This window comes from Lutra lutra, chromosome 11 (genome assembly GCF_902655055.1).
Source record: "Lutra lutra chromosome 11, mLutLut1.2, whole genome shotgun sequence".
NCBI lineage: Eukaryota > Metazoa > Chordata > Mammalia > Carnivora > Mustelidae > Lutra > Lutra lutra.
Genome location: NC_062288.1, coordinates 9,030,587 through 9,051,178, shown reverse-complemented (window position 1 = coordinate 9,051,178; position 20,592 = coordinate 9,030,587). Strand labels below are relative to the sequence as shown.

The following is a 20,592-nucleotide window of genomic DNA, read 5'->3' as shown; positions in this document are numbered from 1 at the left end:
CCACTGAGCCACCCAGGCACCCCCATGCCTATTTATTTTAAAAATTCTATTTGATTCTTAGTTGGAACATATAGTTGGTAAGCATAGCCTTAAGAGTAGACATGTACAATTTTTCTATGAACCTTGCCTATCTCAGAATGATTTTGTTTATTTCCCTAACACTGAAAATATAACTTAACTAAGTATAAAATTATTTTGTCACAATATTTTTCCCACTGTGCTCTTTAATCCATTGTCTTCTGGGATTTATATTGTGGAGGATTCTATGATCCTATTTTTTTAATCACTTTTTTTTTCCCGTTGTATACGTAGAGATTTTCCCCTCCCTTTATCTTTTTAATGACAATATTCTACCAAGTGTCTAGGAGTCTCTTTTATTTCAACCTGTCTGCACTTTCAATTCATATACATGTTTTTATTTCAAATTACATTTGTAATTATAACTATTTCAGTTCTGTACTAAAAGCAGTCCCGATTACCTCTCAATTTTTTTCTTTTCCCCCTCAAAACTATCAATTGTAAATTAGCATTAAAATGCTATTAAATTCCTTCATACCTAATAGATCCCTGAGCTCCAACACAAAAGCATTACTCGACTATTTGAGAGATTCAATTTTGTTTTGAAAGACTTTTGCTTACAAGCAAAACTATACACAGTAAGAAGTCAGGTCTGGAGATAGCCTGTGTCTGGATCTCAGAAAAATAGCTCACCTTGGAGTTTTCACAAACTGGTTCCTCTGCCCTTGCTTCATTTCTCTGGCTCTCCGTTGCCTGATCTCATCTCCTGCCATACTCCCCTCACGATACCCTTGTCCTGCATGAGCCAGCTTAGATGGACTTCCCTTTGGAGTTTTGTGCAAGTTGTTGTTTCTTCTCCCGGGAAGCTTCTCCCAGATCCTCTCCCCTGACAAGCTTCAAGATTAAATGTTGCCTCCTCTGAGCAGCCTCCCTGTTCACTTCCAGTCATGGTCCTTTCTATTGTCCTAATGGGTTTTTTTTCTTAGAATTTATCACTATCTTATATTCCCTTGTTTTTGGATGTTTCTTGTCTGTCTTTCCCCAGGTACAAGAAAGGACTTTATCTAGGCCATCACTGGGGCAAAGAAATTAAAAACACTTTCTAAATGACAGACTGCTTCCCTTATTAATGAGCAGTTCTCCAATTAAAATTATTTGGGGGTACCTGGCTGGCTCAGTCAGAAGACCCTGTGACTCAAGGTCATGAGTTCTACATGGGGTGTAGAGATTACTTAAATAAATAAATAAACTTTAAAATTAAAATTATTTGGGCTTCATATTTGAAATTATGTGCATTGTATTTTGTAGCTTGTAGTTTTAACTCTAAGACACGGTTACAGTTTATGTATTATCTCAAATTACATTTACTTCTTAAATTATATTTACTATTTCCCTAAACATGTCTCGCTTCTAAGAACTTTAAGGTAAATTAGTTCAAAATAATAATCAGATCCTTTTAGGTGCTCAAAAACATCTAAGCGTTCTTCTTTTCAGCCAATAAATCATAATCAAATCACTTTCAGAATTAATGAATGGAAGGGACCATCTCCATGGAACAAATACACATATACTACCTCACACCTGTCAGAATGGCTAAAACCAACAACACAAGAAACACCAGGTGTTGGCCAGCATGTGGAGAAAAAGGAACCCTCTTGCACTGCTGGTGGGAGTGCAAACTGGTGCAACTACTCTGGAGAACAGCATGGAGGTTCCTCAAAAAGTTTAAAACAGAAATACCCACTGACCCAACTGCACTAGCAGGTATTTATCCAAAGAATACAAAAACACTAATTCAAAGGGATCCATACATCCCTATGTTTATAGCAGCATTATCTATGATAGCCAAATTATGGAAACAGCCCAATGTTCATCAATTGATGAATGGATAAAGAAGATGCATATAATTTTTGTGGGTTCATAGACTTCACTAAGCTTGTTTATAACTCAGATTAAGAGCTCCTGCTTTAGATGATTTTTGTTATTTTATTTTATCATCAAGGGTTTTCATTTGCATTGTTTCATTTGTAAGCAATATGTAAGTCTTTAAGAAAAACTAAAGAATTTGTTTGAATTCAGGTAAGTAATTTAAACTTTTTATGACTTCCTCTTCTGAAAAACATTTCATCTTAGAAATCAAGGTTGAGAAAATCATATAATTTATTTTTCAATCTTTGTTTCTAGTCATGGTTACTTATGAGTAGTAGTCCCAGAGGTACACGATACAAGATGAAAAATGCTAGACAGATTCTTTAATTTTTTTAAAGCTTCTATCCAATATTTAAGTTTACATATTAACTTTTCAAGTTTGGAGATAGAAAGAGTGTGCCATGTTCTTTCTCACAGTGGTCAGTGAGCCAGACTCTTGGAATCCCACTGACAAAGGAAACTTCATTATTTTGGACACTGATACAATGAATCTAGCGAGAATTCTTCCCAAGCCAGCATATATCCTTTATTACGAGCGAGCATGGTAAACATCATTGATACAGATACATGTCTGTCTTGCTTTAAAGTTGACCAATCTCATGACCTGAACTTTGGGTAAAAGTAAATTCCATGGTGGATTTTCCCAGCCTGACTGAATTTGAATCAGTAAGTTAATTTATGCTTGAATATATGTGATCTTTAGAGGCCAGATAGACTTAATAAATATTTATTTAACATTAATTTATGCATTTTAAGTATTAAATTTTGAAAGAAAATAAATTTCTAGGTTAATAAAATAGCGTAATTAAATCCTTTATTTTTCTCATTAGACTGAAATAATAAACCAAATGGACAAAAAGAAGTCAATAAAAGTTTTAGCCTGAAACATTATTTCTCAAAGATAATGTTAAGATATTATGAAAATATGCACACTGCTTGTAATTGAACAGCAGAAAATCAATGAATTTACCTTTGAAAAGCAGAGGTATTCATTGCCTTCAAGCTTCAGTTTAGGACCTTTGCCTATGAGCTGCTGGTCCTACAAAGATGATCTTCTGGTTTTGTTATGAAAGAAAATGGAAGAATCTCTCTGTAAGGAAAACTTAAGTCATTTCTGTCTCAATCTGTATCTATTCTAGTGTATCTGGAACACATTAATTTCTGCCTATCATTCTTTGCCAGAGTAGAAAACAGTTTCCAAATAAAATAATCTGAATTATCATAAAGCCAAAAATAAGAATGCAATATTTGAAATTATAATTCACTTAACCAGTGAAAACTTGAACACATTGTCTTCTTTAGTTGGGGATTTGCAGTCATCTTTTGCATATTCTATTTAGCCAACAACCAAATTTTAATTTTTAATTAGGAGACATTAAAATATAATTAGCAGTAAATAACAGAGTGACAAAGCTACAAAAATCCATAAAGGTCAAAGGAAGCAGCATTTTAAGCCACAGCAAGAAGTGTTCTTCCATGACTTTGGGTAATCATGGTGACCACTTCACTTTATCCACATTCACCTCCAAGGCAAATTTTCTAGAAGCAACCTTGCTTTTTGAAAATAATAATGATGATAATAATGGAGGGAGAGCTGTCAAAACCAGAGAGTGTACATTCTTCAGAGTCAAGAGACCCTCCAACCTCAATCAACACCGTATATAAAGAAACATAGCAAATTTCAACACAGCATACACACAACAAAATTAATTCATTTATCAGAGACCAATACAATTTTGAATATGCATTTTCCAGAAGGAAGCAGAGGGCAACAGAGACCATCTGCAGCTGTCAAACCTGTGGAAGTGAAACAAGGCATTACAAAATTCACACAATATATGAATTATAAGTGAAAAACAAATGCTTTATCTAAAAAAAGTTGGTTGGTGGCCCAACATATAGATCTTTATATGTATATATTTATATATTTAATGATAAAAATCAGCTTGCATGAGGGTCATAGTCTATCTACTTTGAAGTTATATCACACGTACTATAAGCAATTTACAGAACTTGTCAAGTTTGCATATACAGGAATTGCAAAATGAATTAAAATACATCGAAATATAGAACACTCAAAATGTATTTATAGAAACCTCCCAGGATTGACAGGGATTGGCCGTAATCAGCACTTGCCACCATTGAACAAGAACTGTAATCAAGAAAAAGGCAAAAAAAAAAAAAAATCCAAGAAAAAAAAGAAAATTAAAAAAAAAAAACAAAACCTCTTATATTATGTCTTATTTAAAATAATGTTCTCCTTGTTGACTCGCAGTGTTGACGATTTTGTTGTTGCCCCAAACCGGGGGTTTTGTTTGATGATAGTTTATGTTCTGTAGCTTTTTGATTTCTGTTTGTTTCCTGCAGATAATGTGTCTTTTAGTAGGAAATCCGTAGTAAATATTTGCTATACCGATGACGTTCAGGCCAACCCCTGAGCAGTCATTGAGATGATGCTTTAAGTAGCCGAAGGAAAAGGAAAAAAAAAAAATAGATCTTGCTATTAGAAAAAGTCCTATCACTTCACACTAATTTTCTTGAAATAAAAGATCAGTGATTTGCCCAAGAAAATGTTATGAACAAAGCGTGTGATAGCCTCTTCATTTATGCTTCCGGAAGCAGGCGCTCCTTGGGTAGGTAATTAGAGAACAGTGGGTGCAGAGTGGTGCTTGGAGTTTAGGGTCAACTTTGCTGTCCGCTCCGTAGATTTTACAGGCGATTTGCTCTTTGCTTTAAGAAGAGAAAGTGATATTGGAAAAAAGTCAGCACTTTAGATTAAAGCAAAGCACCCTTCACAAAGCCACAAACAAGAAGCAGGACAGAAAGTCCATGGCTTGTAGCTATCCTCGCACCTGCGGAAGAAGTTATAAGATATTCGCTCATCTTGAAGATTTCCAATGCTCCTTATTAGGCTGTTTTAAACACATACATATATATATTTAATTAGCTCGCCAGCTTGGCTCTGGTGCTCATGAATGTCTTGGCATGCACTGCAAATAACAACACATACAAAGAATTTCAGTCCCAGGAAGTTGGTCTTGTTTTGTTTTGTCTGTTTTCAAACAATGCCATCCCATGGTTGGGAACACTGAGAGGAAGAAATCCAAATGCTCTTCCTTTAAGTAATTCTTTAAGGATCATTCACTATAGTCATTTGGCTAATCCTCTATTGGTACAGAGAAAACGCATCCCCTGTTTTACTACTGCATAAGCATAAAACCAAGGAGTATAACCAAAACTGAGAGCAGCAGGCTTCTCAAGGGCAGGGAGAATATGTTCTGGGTTGGGTGCATTAGGGCATTTTGTTTTAGAGAAAGATCTTTCTCAATTGTTTACTCTTATTTATTTAAAAGATTTTATTTATTTATTTGACAGACAGAGATCACAAGTAGACAGAGAGGGAGGGGGAAACAGGCTCCCTGCTGAGCAGAGAGCCTGATGTGGGGCTCAATCCCAGGACCCAGAGAACATGACCTGAGCCGAAGGCAGAGGCTCAACCCACTGAGCCACCTAGGCATCCCTCAAGTGTTTATCTTAAAATCTGAGGAAGGCTGAGTACTATCAAGAGTTGGAAATTTTTGAGAGAGCTTGAAGACACTGTAAGGGAGAGAACTAAATTGTATTCTTGCATTTTCTTCATCATACATTTTATTCAGTAAGCTTCTAGCTATTAATTATATATTAAATACCTTTATTTGTAAGAAAACAAAAATGTGATGAAGCTCAAAGAATTTCTTTTTTGGGAGGGGGGGTCTTTCTTTTTTCTTTCTTTCTTCTTCTTCTTCTTCTTTTTTTTTTTTTAATTGGAGATAGATTGAAACAAGTTGAAGGGGTAGGGGTATGGAAATTCAATCTTCTGAATATTTCCCCTAAATCATGCTCAGGTCCACATTGCCAAATGATAAAAATAGAGGCAAAAACACAAGCTCTCAAAACATCACTGCAGAATAAACATTTGGGGGTTCTAAGATGGCCATTTAATAGACTAGCATTACCTTTGTTGTTGTTATTGGTTGTTGGGTGTTTTTTGTTTTTGGTTAGGTTACTCTGATTGTCAGAGTTTGGTAGTGAACAAACTGATTGTCTTTGTTTGGTAGTGAACCATATATTTAACACAATATCTCCTCACAGATACCTAATGGCTGAAGACCCTGCAGTTATTGGCCAGTCTCTAGAGGGTGCTTTCATTCACGTCAGGTAAGAATGTTCAATACAAAGGTGATAGTAGTGGTCATGTGCAGCTCTCAGCACAAAGTTCATGCAAGGGAAATATATACAATCTATGTAGAACCACTACCATCAGAGCTTTCCAAAATTAAATATATAATCTCATTATCTTTTTTTTTAAAGGTTTTTTATTTATTTATTTGACAGAGAGAGATCACAAGTAGACGGAGAGGCAGGCAGAGAGAGAGAGAGAGGGAAGCAGGCTCCCTGCTGAGCAGAGAGTCCGATGCGGGACTCGATCCCAGGACCCTGAGATCATGACCTGAGCCGAAGGCAGCGGCCTAACCCACTGAGCCACCCAGGCGCCCAGATCTCATTATCTTTTGAAGAGAAATTCTTTGACAGTATTCATTTAATCAAAAACAAAGGAAAGGAAAAGAGAAAGGAAAGAAGGAAGGAAGGAAGGAAGGAAGGAAGGAAGGAAGGAAGGAAGGAAGGAAAGAAAAGGAAAGAAAAAAGAAAAAAAGAAAGAAAATTAAGAAAGAAAAGGGAGGCAGGGAGGAAGGAAAAGAGAAGAAGAAAATGATTACATGGCTCTTAGAACAGCCAACTGCACTTGACACAAAATATGTCTGATATTGAGTAAAGGTTTAAAAAATGCTGAGAGCAATAAAAGCAAGCAAAATGATCCACTCTTCAAAGAAGATACTTTGTGAAATAATGGTTTCCTTTTAGTGTGGGCATTGGGGATTAGCTCACACTTGCCCAGTCATAGACCACCTGCCCCTTCCTCATATAATCAACCCTTCATAGGAAATGCCTGAACCCCTCATTCCCAAAAGATATGAAGGCAACAGCTACTTCATTTGGACCCAACATTTCCAACCATACTATGTCCAGCATGTGCAAGTTAAACCAAAGTTTACATAAGCATATAATCGGAAAGAAACCGAATTCCATATGGTGAAGAGTATTTTAAGGCTACTAAAATTTTGAGCTGCCATCAAATACGCAATACGCCATTGTGATAGAGCACTTTTTTTTTTTTTTTTCCTGGTAATCATTCATCCACTCTAGGTCCATGCATTTCCTAGCATATTCTATTAAATGAAATGTATTTCTGTCAGGACCATTATAAAGCTTTTTTCCCCCTGTACATTAGATTCTAAGGCAATTTTATCATCAAATCACTGATTGTTTTTCTCTACTTTCTGTTTTAGGTCTTGAATGAAGAAACAGGGACTCCTGTATCTTTGTAAACCCAAAGGCTTAGTAAAATCTAAGACTCTGAAATGCTGTCATTTGCCCTGTGTTCTTTTAACAAATATTCATCATAGGCCTTTCCATTCAGATATACACCATTCTGAATATTACATTATTATCAAACATGTTATTATACTCTATAGAAAGTTGTTTTTTTTTTTAAGTCAAACTTTGGTCACTCATCATACTTTATTCTTATCTTTACTGATAAAACATATTACTTTCGTGAAATAATGAGAACCAGGACTGAAGCTGGGAGCCCTGAGTTCCAATTTCTTCTGCTGCCTCTCATTTCTAAGATCTCAAATAAGAAACATTTTGTTCTACATTTTCTAAATTGAGCATAAACTGTTTGTGTAATTTTTTTCATATTAGTATGGCAGACATTGTGTTAGCTTGCCTATTTTGCTTTATCTGGTTTCTTTTGCCTTGTGCCCAGGCCAGGCAGGGTGACTTATTGTTCCCTAATAGGACCACGAATTTAAGCAACTCTTCCCCTCAAATAACCTGCATCCATTTTGTGTGTTCCCCAGTTTCCAACGGCCTTAACACAGCCTACATTGACTTGTAATTCATTACATTCACAGCTTATCTCACTGATTACACTGTAAGCTCCCTTAAAGGCAAAGGACAAAACTTGAGCAATTTTTTAATGACTCTCAATGTCTTTGACAATTTTACAGCTTTTGCCCCTTACACAAAATTTCCTATGAAGAAGATGGATACTACTATCTAAATTATGTGAAGAAAATGTACAGATAGCGTGCCCAGACGAAGAGCAGCCTAACAGAACCTAGACATTTCTCTCCGACTCAGAATGCCATTTCAGGATGTCCTTTGACTTCTATTTAATAATGACGACTTTCATTTGTTTTTATGCTTAAAGATTTCCACAGTGCTCTCCCAGGTGTAATTCCCCAAGCCTTTGTAACACAGGAAAGGTATTTTCTCCATTTTGCAAATGGAAAAGTCTAATAATCTTCTTAGAAGTCTAAGGACTGCAGAAATTTAGCTTCCAGCTTTCCGCTCCTCTTATACCTGATGCAACAGCCATTGTCACATCCCCTTCACGGAGATGTGGAAACGCAAGCATTTCTCAAGAGGCTGACTGTGACAAAAGAGAGTTTGGCTAAGGAGAAATATGAAAGAAGAAAAAGGAAAAGGAAAAAACCTCAAACATTTTATCTTTGCTCTCATTATTATTTCAAAGAACAACAAAAAACTCCATCTGTTGCTTTAAACAAACAAACAAGCAAACAAACAAACAAAGAGCAATCAGAGAACAGGAGTGAGACCTTGGCATCCTGTGCAGCCCAGGGGAGGTGGGCCGCAGTTATCCCACATTGCGAGAACCACTGTCTCGGACAGCTCAGTCCCGCATCTCCCTGCCTCATTTCACTCAGCACCACTTCCCAGACTGCGAAGTCCGCCTTGCCCCTCTCGTCTATCTGCAGGATAGAAGAACTTAGCTCCCTTTTACGACCTTCCTTTTTAAACGGTTCCATCTGCACTGCCATTGCTTCCCAGCGCCCATGGTCACGAGGCTGGAAGACACTGGGCTTGTTTAACAACGTAGCAACCCTCTCATTCACATCAATTTCCAAAATGACTAAGACACACCGGGCATCTCCTGTGTGGCAGGAAGATGTACTAGGTAATTTGCATACATTGTCTTAGTTCATCTGCTCCACAGTTCCGTTTAGTAGATGCATAGATCAGGAAAATGTAACTCAGTGACATGGAGTAACTCACCCTAAGTTACCTGGTAACAGGTAGTAAAGTAAAGAAATGCAAGTCAGATCAACTTAGAATAAGGATAGGCTTTTTAAAATAAAATTCCCTGAGGTGAACGACCATGCTCTATTGTCTCCGCATCTGTTAAATCAAGACGTGAAGCTATTATTTGAACGTACACGAAAGTTTTCAGAGAAAATGCGCTGGCTATAACATGCTTCAGAGAAAAAAGAAAAAAAGAAAAGATCTAAAGTTTCTTTTCCCCAACTCTGAGTTGATAAATATACGATACAAAATCATCAGACTTTTTTTCCTAAACATTTATAAGACGTAAAGTTTGTTCTGCTCTAGACGGTGTACCAAATGTCGTATGACATCATAATATTTTGAACTTTTCATACCATAGACTTTTCATATCATAGACGAACATAGGTTCATCCAAATTCATTTAAATATTTGAGTAGAAGGTGGCTCCACCACCCTTCCTACATGTCCTCTTCTAAGAACTTCTTTTTTTCCAAGCTTTCTATTCAATTTGATAGCCTAGGACTAAGAAAGTGGATTGTTTTATAGCAGGACCTCAAGGTAGTGATGGAGTGAGAAAGACCCGGTGAGAAAGACCGGGTAGAGTTCTGGTCTACCCGGAAAAAGCATCAAAAGAGGATATGGGTATCGAATTCAAAGAACTAAGTGGAGCATTTAGACGACTATCTGGACAATTTATCCCATCTAAACTCTACCAGCTCTTCCAATATCTGCTTTCTCGTGGCTGTGAATATTTTCTGATAGATAAATCTCCTATGTGAGTACAACTTTTCACTGGCTTAGGCACGAGAAACAATTAACGCAGGGCCTATAAATATGGGTATAATTCGCTTCTTTTTTCCTGTTTGAGGAACTAGTGGAGTCAAAAGGAACAAGAAAAGAGAAAGAAAACAATTTCTCTCCTGCTGGGTCTCCACAGTCTCACTCCAGAGTCTCTATTTTATAAAAGTATTAGTGAGGCTTATCATCTGAACAAACCCAAAACTGAAAACGCTCTGATAATAAAAGAAGCAACAGTCAAATAATTTTGTCTGTAACGAAGCCACGTTTATAAAGAATGGCGTGTCCATTACATCTCTAGGAACAGACAGCCCCTTTGACATAATTCTTTTTTATTAAGGATATCAGCTTTAAGAAATGAGAATGGCTGTGTGGGAAAACTTGAGCTAGCTTTTAATGTAATTTTTATTCAGGTGTGCACATACTAAATCACTACTGAAGGGGAAAGGTCAAATAATAGGATGATTTTATCTTATAATTTTTTGAAAAGAATATCTTTTTATTAGAATTCCTAGGGATCCAGTGCCAATTTCTTCCAGAAATCCATTTTTTAAAAGAAGCGTGCTTCATTTTGACCTAATACATAAATTGCCTATTTTATTGTGCCCTGGCGTGCTGGCAGCAGCTATATAAATGTCCTTTTCTCTTTGCTTTCCATCAGCACATTTACACCTCTGTTCAAGTCATGAGGCCTCTTATTGTAGCTGAGGGAAGGAAAAAAAAAGTGCAGTTGCCCATGTGCACAAAGTCTAATTGCCAAGGTGCATGGCTGATACACCATTCACCACAGAATTTTCCAGACTTGAGCTGTGGCAGGATATCAGTGTTTCTACCTTCTATAGTGACCTGAGAAGGAACTGGAAAAGTGGCGGCCCCTCCCACCTGAGGCCATCGTGTGTCTCAAAAAACATGCTCATTGTAACACGTTCATCCAAGTAAGACCGATCTTGGTGCACACAGCTTGAGCAAATATTTCTTGAACACTTTTATTTCTTTACCTCTGATTGTGGTCTCATGAAGTTACTAGACTCGTTTTCCAAATTAAGGAGCTGAAGCTGTTGAACCTGCGATGTGTTCGAGTTTACCCAGCTAGTAGGAGGTGCTGCTGAAATTCAAAACCAGTCCGGTTTCAGTCTACAAACTAACAACGTGCTTCACAATTTCCTCTGGAGATTCTTCATGCCTGCAAACCCTAGACTCTCAATTCTGCCTGTTGGAAATCTTCGGAAATATGAGCTGCTTTGACAAAATGGAATGGAGACCAATATAAATTAGTGGAAAACAGAATGTTTCCAGAGAGTGAAGTTTTTAATACCGCAAACATTTAATAACTCCTTTAATGCATGGATAAGAATGATTTATTGTTAGCACTACATGCACCAGCACATAAATAAACGCTGCTCGGGTCTTTGCAACTATTTACTCGTGGATTTTAACGATGCCTTCTGCATGTGAGTTTACATTATTAATCGGCATTGTCTTTATTCATAATGCAAAGGTAGATATTAATCCACATCTTGTTGGAATGGTCACAAATTCCCTGTTAGGGACTACACATGCCCTGACAGTATTGTCCAGCAATGCCAAATTTCTCAAAGGGCTTAAATAAGCACATTCAATGTGGGGAGTGGAGGGAATAAGGAGGACAACTGGGGCCAGTGTGGGATGCCTGTGTCTCCATAGCGGGCTGGACCAGTGAGCCCTGAGTGGGGACACTCATGAGTGAGAACGCTCATGGGAACTGCACCAGGGCGAGAATTACTGGTTGTTGAGCGGAGAGGGAAGAGAGCTGTATTTTCCTATTTGAGCCGTCACTCACTAATTGGAGAGGCAGAGGATCTCTTTCCATCTACAGTCTTGCTGCACTGTGTCATAGATGTCCCTCTCCAACATTAACAGAGAAGAATCCCTCATCAAAGAAAGAAACACATCTCACATTTTTAGAGAGATGGCAACTGAGACACGCAGCATAAAGACACAGAAGTAAAGGAAAGAGAAGGGAAAAAAGTTGCAAATCAGCGATTTCAATTTTCACTGATTTTCTTACGTAAGTTGAAAAGGAAAGATAGCAACAGAATTCATATAGTAATTTGCCTACATTTAAAAAATTAATTTTAATTGTTCAGCAGTGTTTGTTTTTGAGGAAAAAATTAGTTGAGGACCTAATGCCAACAGGATATAGAAAAACACCAACTGTATAGCTTCAGAAAACACACTTATTTTAACATAAGAAAAATATTTTAAGGCTTTACCCATACATTTTCCAAATTTGCGCCAATGCTTGTACCTTTTTCCTTAATCCAGCTATCTCAAAATTATCTAAATTAGAATGTTTTATAAATGAACTTCATAACAGAAATGACCTTAGCCAGCAGAATTAAGTAATTAACAGAGCTGAAGCAATACATATATATATTTTTAATCCATATCTTTTCATCCAGGCATGCAGATACAATAGAAGTACATAGTTGCCCCGGACTGCTCATCAAACTTCCTAAACATAATGTGATATTAAATATAATTTTAAATAAATGAGTATTATTATTGTTGTCATGGTATGCAATGAAGGGTGACCCAAGTGTATTCTCCATTAATACACAGCTGTCTGAGGTTGTTTTGTTAGAGATTGACTGAATTACATTAGAATTCATGTATCTTCTGAGCAATGGTATTATCATAAGTGGTTTGTACCATACATAAACCAAAACATCATTGCCAATCCTTAAGCATCTATTTAATCCTAATTACATGCTGAACACAACACTAGACACCACAAGAACACCAAAAATATCAAGACATAGCTCGTATCTTCAAAATACTTATATTTTCAGGTTGTTTGAAATCGAGTTTTTACATTCTCAAGGATTTTTTTCCTATTTAGTAGTTGTGTTTCTATGGCTTGCTCCCTAAATGTAGTATTTTTCAAATTAACCATTTACAATGCTAAGAGAAATGAGAAAATTAATAAATTTATTTAATCGGAAAAATTAAAACTCAAACGTGTTCCAGATGGCTGAAGGAGATGCTGCTAAGAATGTGTCTGTAAAATAAAACATATAAATAACACAAGAAAGAAATCAGTCCTATACTAGGCTCCCCTCATTTCACAATGTTTCAGACCCTTCTACTTTAAAATGAAGAGTGATAGCATTACTTCATCTTTATTAAAATGCTCGTGTCTGTGAAGGTGATAAAAGTGCTTCACATAATTTCTTACTTTTTATCTTTCCAATGGCCCCACAGTTATCAGCTTTGTGGAATGAGGAATCCTAACTCCTAGTTTTACAACTTGCTTTAACTCCAGCACTAAGAGTTTAACCTATATTGGTTTTTTTTTTAAATGCATATAGGGTTCTAAGTTCATGCAAAAATGCTCTCTCAGACTTTTTAAAAGACATATTAAATAAAACATAATTATCTTTTATAAATCTTCCAGGGTACTAATTTTCCTTGACAGTACCAATGACTGCACCATTGCTCACGGCTTTGCACTCCCTCTGAATCCGGGGCTGAATGATTCATACTAGTAAGAGGAAAAATGATTGCATGATATTTAATTTATGGACTTTACATGTGCTCGATTAGTTTAATCAAAATAAGTTTGTCAAGATCACACTCACTATATTTAGAAAAACAAAAAGAATAATTTGATGGTCAGATTCTCCATCCAGCTTCCAGTAAATAACACACAGTGTTCTTAATTTCAATGCCACTAGCAATTTCTGAGTACACCACTTTCATAGCAGTACGTTTACTGTATATATATGCACACACGGGTACATGTATATGTAAATGTGCACATGTGTACATACATGTGCATGTGCATATATTTTTAATTTGTCATGACCTCCACAATCATACCCATTATTTTACTTTGTCTTTTTAAATTTATTGAACATATTTTATTTTTCATTAGTTTGTTTTCTCTCTCATGAGCTGTCATTGGTCTTTTTTTTTTTTTGAGATTTACTTATTTTTAGAGAAAGAGAGAGTATGTGGCGAGGGAGGGCAGAGAGAGATAGATAGAGAGAGAGAGAGACAGAGAGAGAGAGAGAGAGGGACCCAAGCAGACTTCCCACTGACCATGGAGCCTGACACCAGGCAGGGCTTGGTCTGACAACCTCGAGATCATGACCTGAGCCAAAATCAAGAGTCAGATGCTCAACTGACTGAGCCGCCCAGGCAGCCTTCTTATTAACCTATCTTTAAATCTGGGAAATTTTAAATAATGGTTTTTTTTTCCATATAACAAAAGCAATGAATTATCATTGTATAAATGTTTATTATAGACACAAAATAATCAAATAATGAAAAATGAAAAATCATAACATCTTGATGTTTGAGGTACATTTTCATATCTTTATCTGTTTTCAACACAAGTATCTCAGGTTGATTTAAAGTTTTGTATTCTATATTTTTTACTTTAATGTTTTGTATCCTCTATTTTTCACATTGTATTCTGTATTGAATCTTACCTAATTTCATTAAAACTTGATTTTAGAACCTGCATAATATTCACTGCATGATTTTAATATTTTAACATACTGGGGCACCTGGGTGGCTCTGTCCTTAAGTGTACCTTTGGTTCTGGGTTCTGGGATTGAGCCCCACATGGGGCTCCCTGCTCAGTGGGGAGCCTACTTCTCTCTCTCCCACTCCCCCTGGTTGTGTTCCTGCTCTTGCTGTTTCTCTCTCTGTCAGAAAAAAAAAAAAAATCTTAAAAAATGTTTTTAAACATATTCATTAGGTAGGTCCCTTACTTTTTGTCGTTTGTCTATTTGCTGTTTAGGGAAGGCCTCTGTGGAAGAGCATCTCCACTCATGCGTCTGGGCTTGCTTCGCTACTGATCTTTTTGGAATTTCCTCCCAGGAACATCACTTCAGGTATGTGTGGGTCACACACAGTCTAAAGCCCTGTGACTGATCTTTCCAGATAAATATTCCTCTGGAAGGAAAATACCAATTCACCGTGCAAGTAAGCATATAGCAAAATGCCCGAGTCTCTAACCTTGATGATACACATTGATTCTAAAAACCTTCGCCAAGATTATATGTGTCAAGTTTTAACAAAAAGACTAGGGTTTTGACTGTGACTGTATCAAATCTATAAATATTTTTGAAAAACCTGACACACTTAAAATTGGAATTGTCCATCCCAAAACATCCATATTCATTCATTTATTCAAACCTAAACCCTCTGAACAAAGTGTTCTAATGGTCTTCATATTTATTTAGACTGCTTGAGATTATTTTTTTAAAAACTAGATATTTTATACTTTTTGTTCTTGTTGTTACTATTGAAAGTTATATATTAAGCCCCAAATATTTTCTACTTCAGTTTTGCTATCAAATAGAGAATTGATTTAAGTTTATTATGGCATCTCTAAGTCATTGGAATGGATTACATAATCATAGCATATGTAAAACTAAGATTATTTTCTTCTTTTTCCCACGTATTAGACACACATATTTCCTTGTCTACTGTATCACTTTTTACTTAAATATGATTTAGTTAAACAAATGTTTTAAATTACTTATAGTAAAATGTTCTTTTAACTCATATATTTTGTAATTCTAAATCTTCAAAGCCTCAGGGCCCCTGATTTTATGCTAATCTTTCTCTGATTTTTCTTTTCTGCCTAGCTTTTTAATTAATTTGAGTTCATTTGTATACATATCATAAATTAGAATATTTCTTCTTGTCATTTATTAATTAAATCTTTCCTTAATTCTTATATTTTTAGCTTCTCAGATATTATATTATTTTACATAATTTGAGAGATTTCCAGGTTTATTTTCTTTCACCTCTATCCATATTTGTGTTCCTTTATTACCCTTTTAAATCATAGCTATTTAATAATATACTTTAAAATCCTGTAGGTAAAGAGGAAGGAACCAACCATTGCTGAACTAACTCTTTGCCAGGTTTACTCTGATAGATATTTAAAATATACCATGTCTCTTAATGCTGAAAATGGCCCTTAGGGCATATGTGTTAAGATCTGTTTTATAAATTAGGCTCTTAAGGTTCAGAGATATTTTGTACACAGCTAACTCAGCAAACAAACTGGGGCTTATTGGGTTCTAAATCCATTTTGTTTTTTTCTTTTTAAGGCTTTTAACTGTTTTCACTTGCTTATGTTTTCAGATGTATCTATGGTCATTTTATGACTGTAAAAATTCTGAGGGTCTTTTTGGAAAGCTTGAATTTAATTAAGTTTAGCCAGCGAGCATAACTGTGATTTCCAAATATGGGCTGTTTATTCAGGCCAAACAGTTCAAATTCTTAACAGTCCTTTGGAATTTTATTACACTTTACAGTAAGGATCTAGTTACAACCTTGGGCAAGACAGCTGGTGGCTAATATATTCAGTATGGTTATATGGGGGAGAATTTATCATCAATTAATGGCATTGTGACAGAAGTTAAAAAGAAAGTTCTGAAATTATACATGATAAAACATAAGCCGGGAATGAAGAAGACTCAGTCTACCTTCTTCAACCCCTCACCTACACACACCCAGTGAGGAAAATACTCACCACCGCGGAGCTAGGTGGTATAGACCACTTACTCTCAGCACCTCATTGCTCCTAATAATAATCAGAATAATAAAAAAGCATATGCAACAATATTAATATAGCAGCCAGTTATCATTTATTGAGGGCTTGATCAATGCCAAGCTCTCTCTGTATATGGTTTCATTTAATTCTCAAACTTGATGAGGTTTATACCGTAGTTCCCACTTAACACATGAGGAAAGGGAGACATGGCCTGCCGTGAGCGATGGAGATAACTTGGGAGGGGCCTTCCTCCTCAGTTGCTGTTTCTAGGGCCCTCCAAGGCTGAAATGAATGCAACTGTGGTAGGCTACAGGCGGCATCAGTGTTCCTTGGGAGAAGGGACTCTTGTCTCTTCTAGGACATGTGTTATTTTGACCAACAGAAGCTAGTCTTCCAGCAACTTCTCAAACCTTTGGTTGTCTATGCAGATAGCTGCTCCCCTAGCAGCTTTCTGAAATCTCAAGGAATCATCAGAGACAAGAGCTTACAACTCTGGCAATGCTGCTTTATGTCTCCCCAATTACAAAGCTCCTGACAACCACGAATGCACCCTAATGTGGCCAGGGGTGCACCGAAAAGCCCTTCCAACATATAGCTGGGCCTTGGTTTTATGGATTCAGCTAGTTACTCCATTTCAGCGAGTTAAATATGGTTTGTGAGCGAATTTAGCCAGTGTGGACTTTTAATCTACTTAATTCCGGTTCAAACACAGCTCTAGCAGATCCCGTGGACTGTATTATCTAAAGCACTGCCCCAAATCTATTTTTCATCTTATTCATAGATGCTTGATTTACATAGCAGCCATTTAACTGATAGAATTACAGTGATCAAATTAATTTAACCTGTGTAAGCAGCCAAGTTGGATCATTTAAACCAAAATCAACATTGAGGTCTAAATTATATTATTGGCTCTCTAACTAAATGTAACTCATCCTTTCCTCATATTTTAAATGAAGAAAACAGCCTCCTGCAAGACCCTCGGCCCTTCATCTGACTCCCCCCCACGCCTGCCAGCTTTGAATTTTGTTTCAAGACCATGCTGGCTAAATCTGGTCACTTTTGGAAAGCAGCCATGTTGATCAGTTGCAGAGGGAACTTGGGGAGCGCCTCCTTTCTAGCAGCTGTGGCAACAGCTGCCTCTCAATGTTCAGGTTCACCTCATGGTGAAAACACAATAACCATATTTTGGAGTTCAGAGAACCAGCGTCCCTGCTGAGTGACTAGAGACTCTACACGTAGAAACATAACTACCCCTTAGCCACAGCCGATTTTCTTACAAGGGCCGGCTGTTGATCACAGGAGGGAAGAGAACAAATTCACAAAAGTCCACCTCAATACCAGAAAATAAATAATGGCAAAAGACCAGTTTCTATAAAAAAGTGTTTTGTAGCATCACACGCATGCCTGCGTATCTCATAATAAATGACACAAATTTTTTCCTTCTCCATAAGAACATTTTAGAGCTAATGATTTTCATAAATTGCTGCACATAAAAATGTCTATTTCCGGTTCTAGATTCGGGGACTTTTATTTAAGAGGTGCTAGGTAGAGTCTTAGAATATGAATTTTTAACAAGCTCCCTGGCGAGTCTGGCTTAAGTTGTCTGCAGGACACTTTGAGAAACAGTGTTCAGAGTCTCGGTGAGTTTTGGAATAGTGGTAGTATTTATGCAAATATAATTATAAGGATAAAAAGATAAAAACAAAGATTTACTGTCCCTGTCGTTTTCCTTTTCTCCTGCAAACATGAACTCCACTTGGGGAGCCTGGGAGGCCCTGGGTGGCTCAATGGGTTAATCATCTGCCTTTGGCTCTCAGGTCATGATCCCAAGGTCTTGGGATTGAGCCCCACATAGGTCTCTCTGCCCAGCAGGAGCCTGCTTCTCCCTCTCCCTGCTGCTGCCTTCTGCTTGTACACTCTCTGACACATAAATAAATAAAATCTTAAAAAACAAAACAAAACAAAAAACAGGAACCCCACTTGGTCTAGGCACCTGGAGGAATACATATGCAAATTGTAGCGTTTGTAGCCTTGAAATCAGCCTTGGGTGACCAACTACCCCAAGAGCCAGAGGGGGGGCTTCCTGGGATGTAGGGTGGAATCCAGCCCCGGAAGGAGGAAAGCCCCCAGGAAAACTTCCTACACTACAAGGCACACCAATGGCTTCAAAGGAAAGGTAAACAAGTTGCAGCCAAGCCCTAGAGGAAGAAACAACTGAGGATCCGAGGAAGCTCTATAAACAAACTAAGAGGATCCGAGGAAGCTCTATAAAAGCATTTGCATTTGAGGGGAGCTCAGCTAAGAGGGAAAGACGCAGGCAGAGAAAACACATTTGCAAAGTCGCAGAGGTAAGACAGTATCCTGAAAACTTGAGGAAATACTGATTAAGAAGATTATGGGCGTGAGGATTGGGAACTCCGGAGAAACGACGCTGGAAATTAGATCAGGAAAGTTGGTGATGGTTTGGGAAGAGTAATTATTTCATGCTTGCTCTGTTGTGATCTGTTCTGTGCTTTAGAACTTAAACAAGCAGTATCAGGAGCTGTTGCAAGAGATGAGGAAAGCGGGACAGAGGGTCTAATTCATTGTGGTCACCACAGGAAGAGGAAATAAGAATGTTTTCAAGGTTTCCACGAGATCTGTGTTTGCATGAGATGATTAAGAGAATTGGGGAGCACCAGAGGAAGAACGTTTCTTTTTGGTGAGGAAGCTAAGATACACTCATTTTTGTGTATTTGTGTTCAGGGGACTAACCTAGACCCCCTCTAAAACCTTGTACCCTCAAACTGTGTGTGTGTGTGTGTGCATACACACACATATATTTTAAATCTCTCCGGAGTCAGTATCAGCTGGGCTCGGCTGAGCAGTGCTGGTTGACAGAGCAGCAGGGCTGAAGTTCAAGGCTGGGCGGCTCGGGCTTTTCTCTGTAAGGGGTCTCAGGGTGGCTGCACCTGGTGCCTGGCTTCCAAGAGGTCACAGCAGATGCTGCCCGCCTTGGAAAGGCTAAGTGCGGACTTGGCCTTGCGTTACTTGCATAAGATTACTTCATACCCCACTGTCAAAGCGGCCAGGGAGCGGCCCAGGGTTGGGGGAGGGGGGGGACAGTGTCACACCCAATGGGTGCAGCCATCCCTGCCCTGCCACAGCGCCCGTATAGAGGGCATGTGCGGAGCTGTCCTGGGGGACCGTAGTGAACCCTCGCCTGGCTCTCCGGAGAGAAATCAGAATTGGAAACGTGAGTGGAGGGATTTCGTGGGGGAAAGTTAGCAGTCGAAATCTTAAAAAAATGGATGATTAGAGCAGGGAGTGAGAATGCAACAGGACTACATTTAAGAGAGGCCTGGGCGGGGGAGGGAGTCCACAGAGAGGTCGGACTCTAACAGCCAATCAAGAGGACGCTGGAGGACTTACGCTCCCACAACCGCGCGGACGAGCTGCGAGAGGGAAGGCGGTGCTGGGCATGGGAGTGGGCGGTGGCGCCCCCTGCCGGAAGGTGGGTGCGGCTGGGGGAAGCACGTGGGCGCGGGACGCAGTCTGGTTTGCAGGTTTTCCAGGGCTTGGGGAGGAGTCAGCGGCAGGGAAACAGGAACACGGGGAAGACTGGAGGGATGGCTTATGGAGGGCACCTCCGGCTTCTGAAAAGGAGGATGAGACAGGAAGACACAAGGAGAGGATGCTCTGGTATGGGGAGGGGAGAGGCTCAAGTACATGTCCGTGTTCCCTTTGAAGGAGGAACAGAACTGCTTCGCGCTAGGATCGGGGAGTCCTCCTCCTCCGAACATCTGCAGGACATTTCTTCTCCCGTTAGTTACGCGTGCACGAAACTGAAGAGCGTTCAAAAGCACTGGAGATGAGAAATCAAGGCGTGCAAAAGCCAAGTTTTGTTTATCATTTTTCCTCATTGTTTTGGTTTTAACTGTGGAGAATCAAATGAATTTTAAAAAGAGATGTCACAAAAGTTAACAGTTTAAAGCAGGAGGGTACAGTCACATGCTCACTAACTTTTGCAAAAATACTGGAAAATATATGGGACTAGCTATATTAAATGATAGTTAAATCTTTTCTTTATCTCGTGGTATATAGATGGAAATATTCTT

The 20,592-nt window shown here is 38.1% G+C and overlaps 1 protein-coding gene across 3 annotated transcripts in view; it reads right to left on the bottom strand.

Moving 5' to 3' along the window:
• Positions 1–2,117: 2,117 nt before the first annotated feature.
• The window catches only part of VSTM2A (V-set and transmembrane domain containing 2A), a 29,412-nt gene continuing 10,937 nt past the window's right edge, over positions 2,118–20,592 (bottom strand). The window contains exon 5 of one of the 3 annotated variants that reach the window (XM_047696060.1): positions 2,118–4,799. In XM_047696060.1, coding sequence (XP_047552016.1) covers positions 4,723–4,799 — 77 coding nt within the window. In that variant the 3' untranslated portion in view covers positions 2,118–4,722. The other 2 variants (XM_047696059.1, XM_047696061.1) reach the window with 2 other exon arrangements.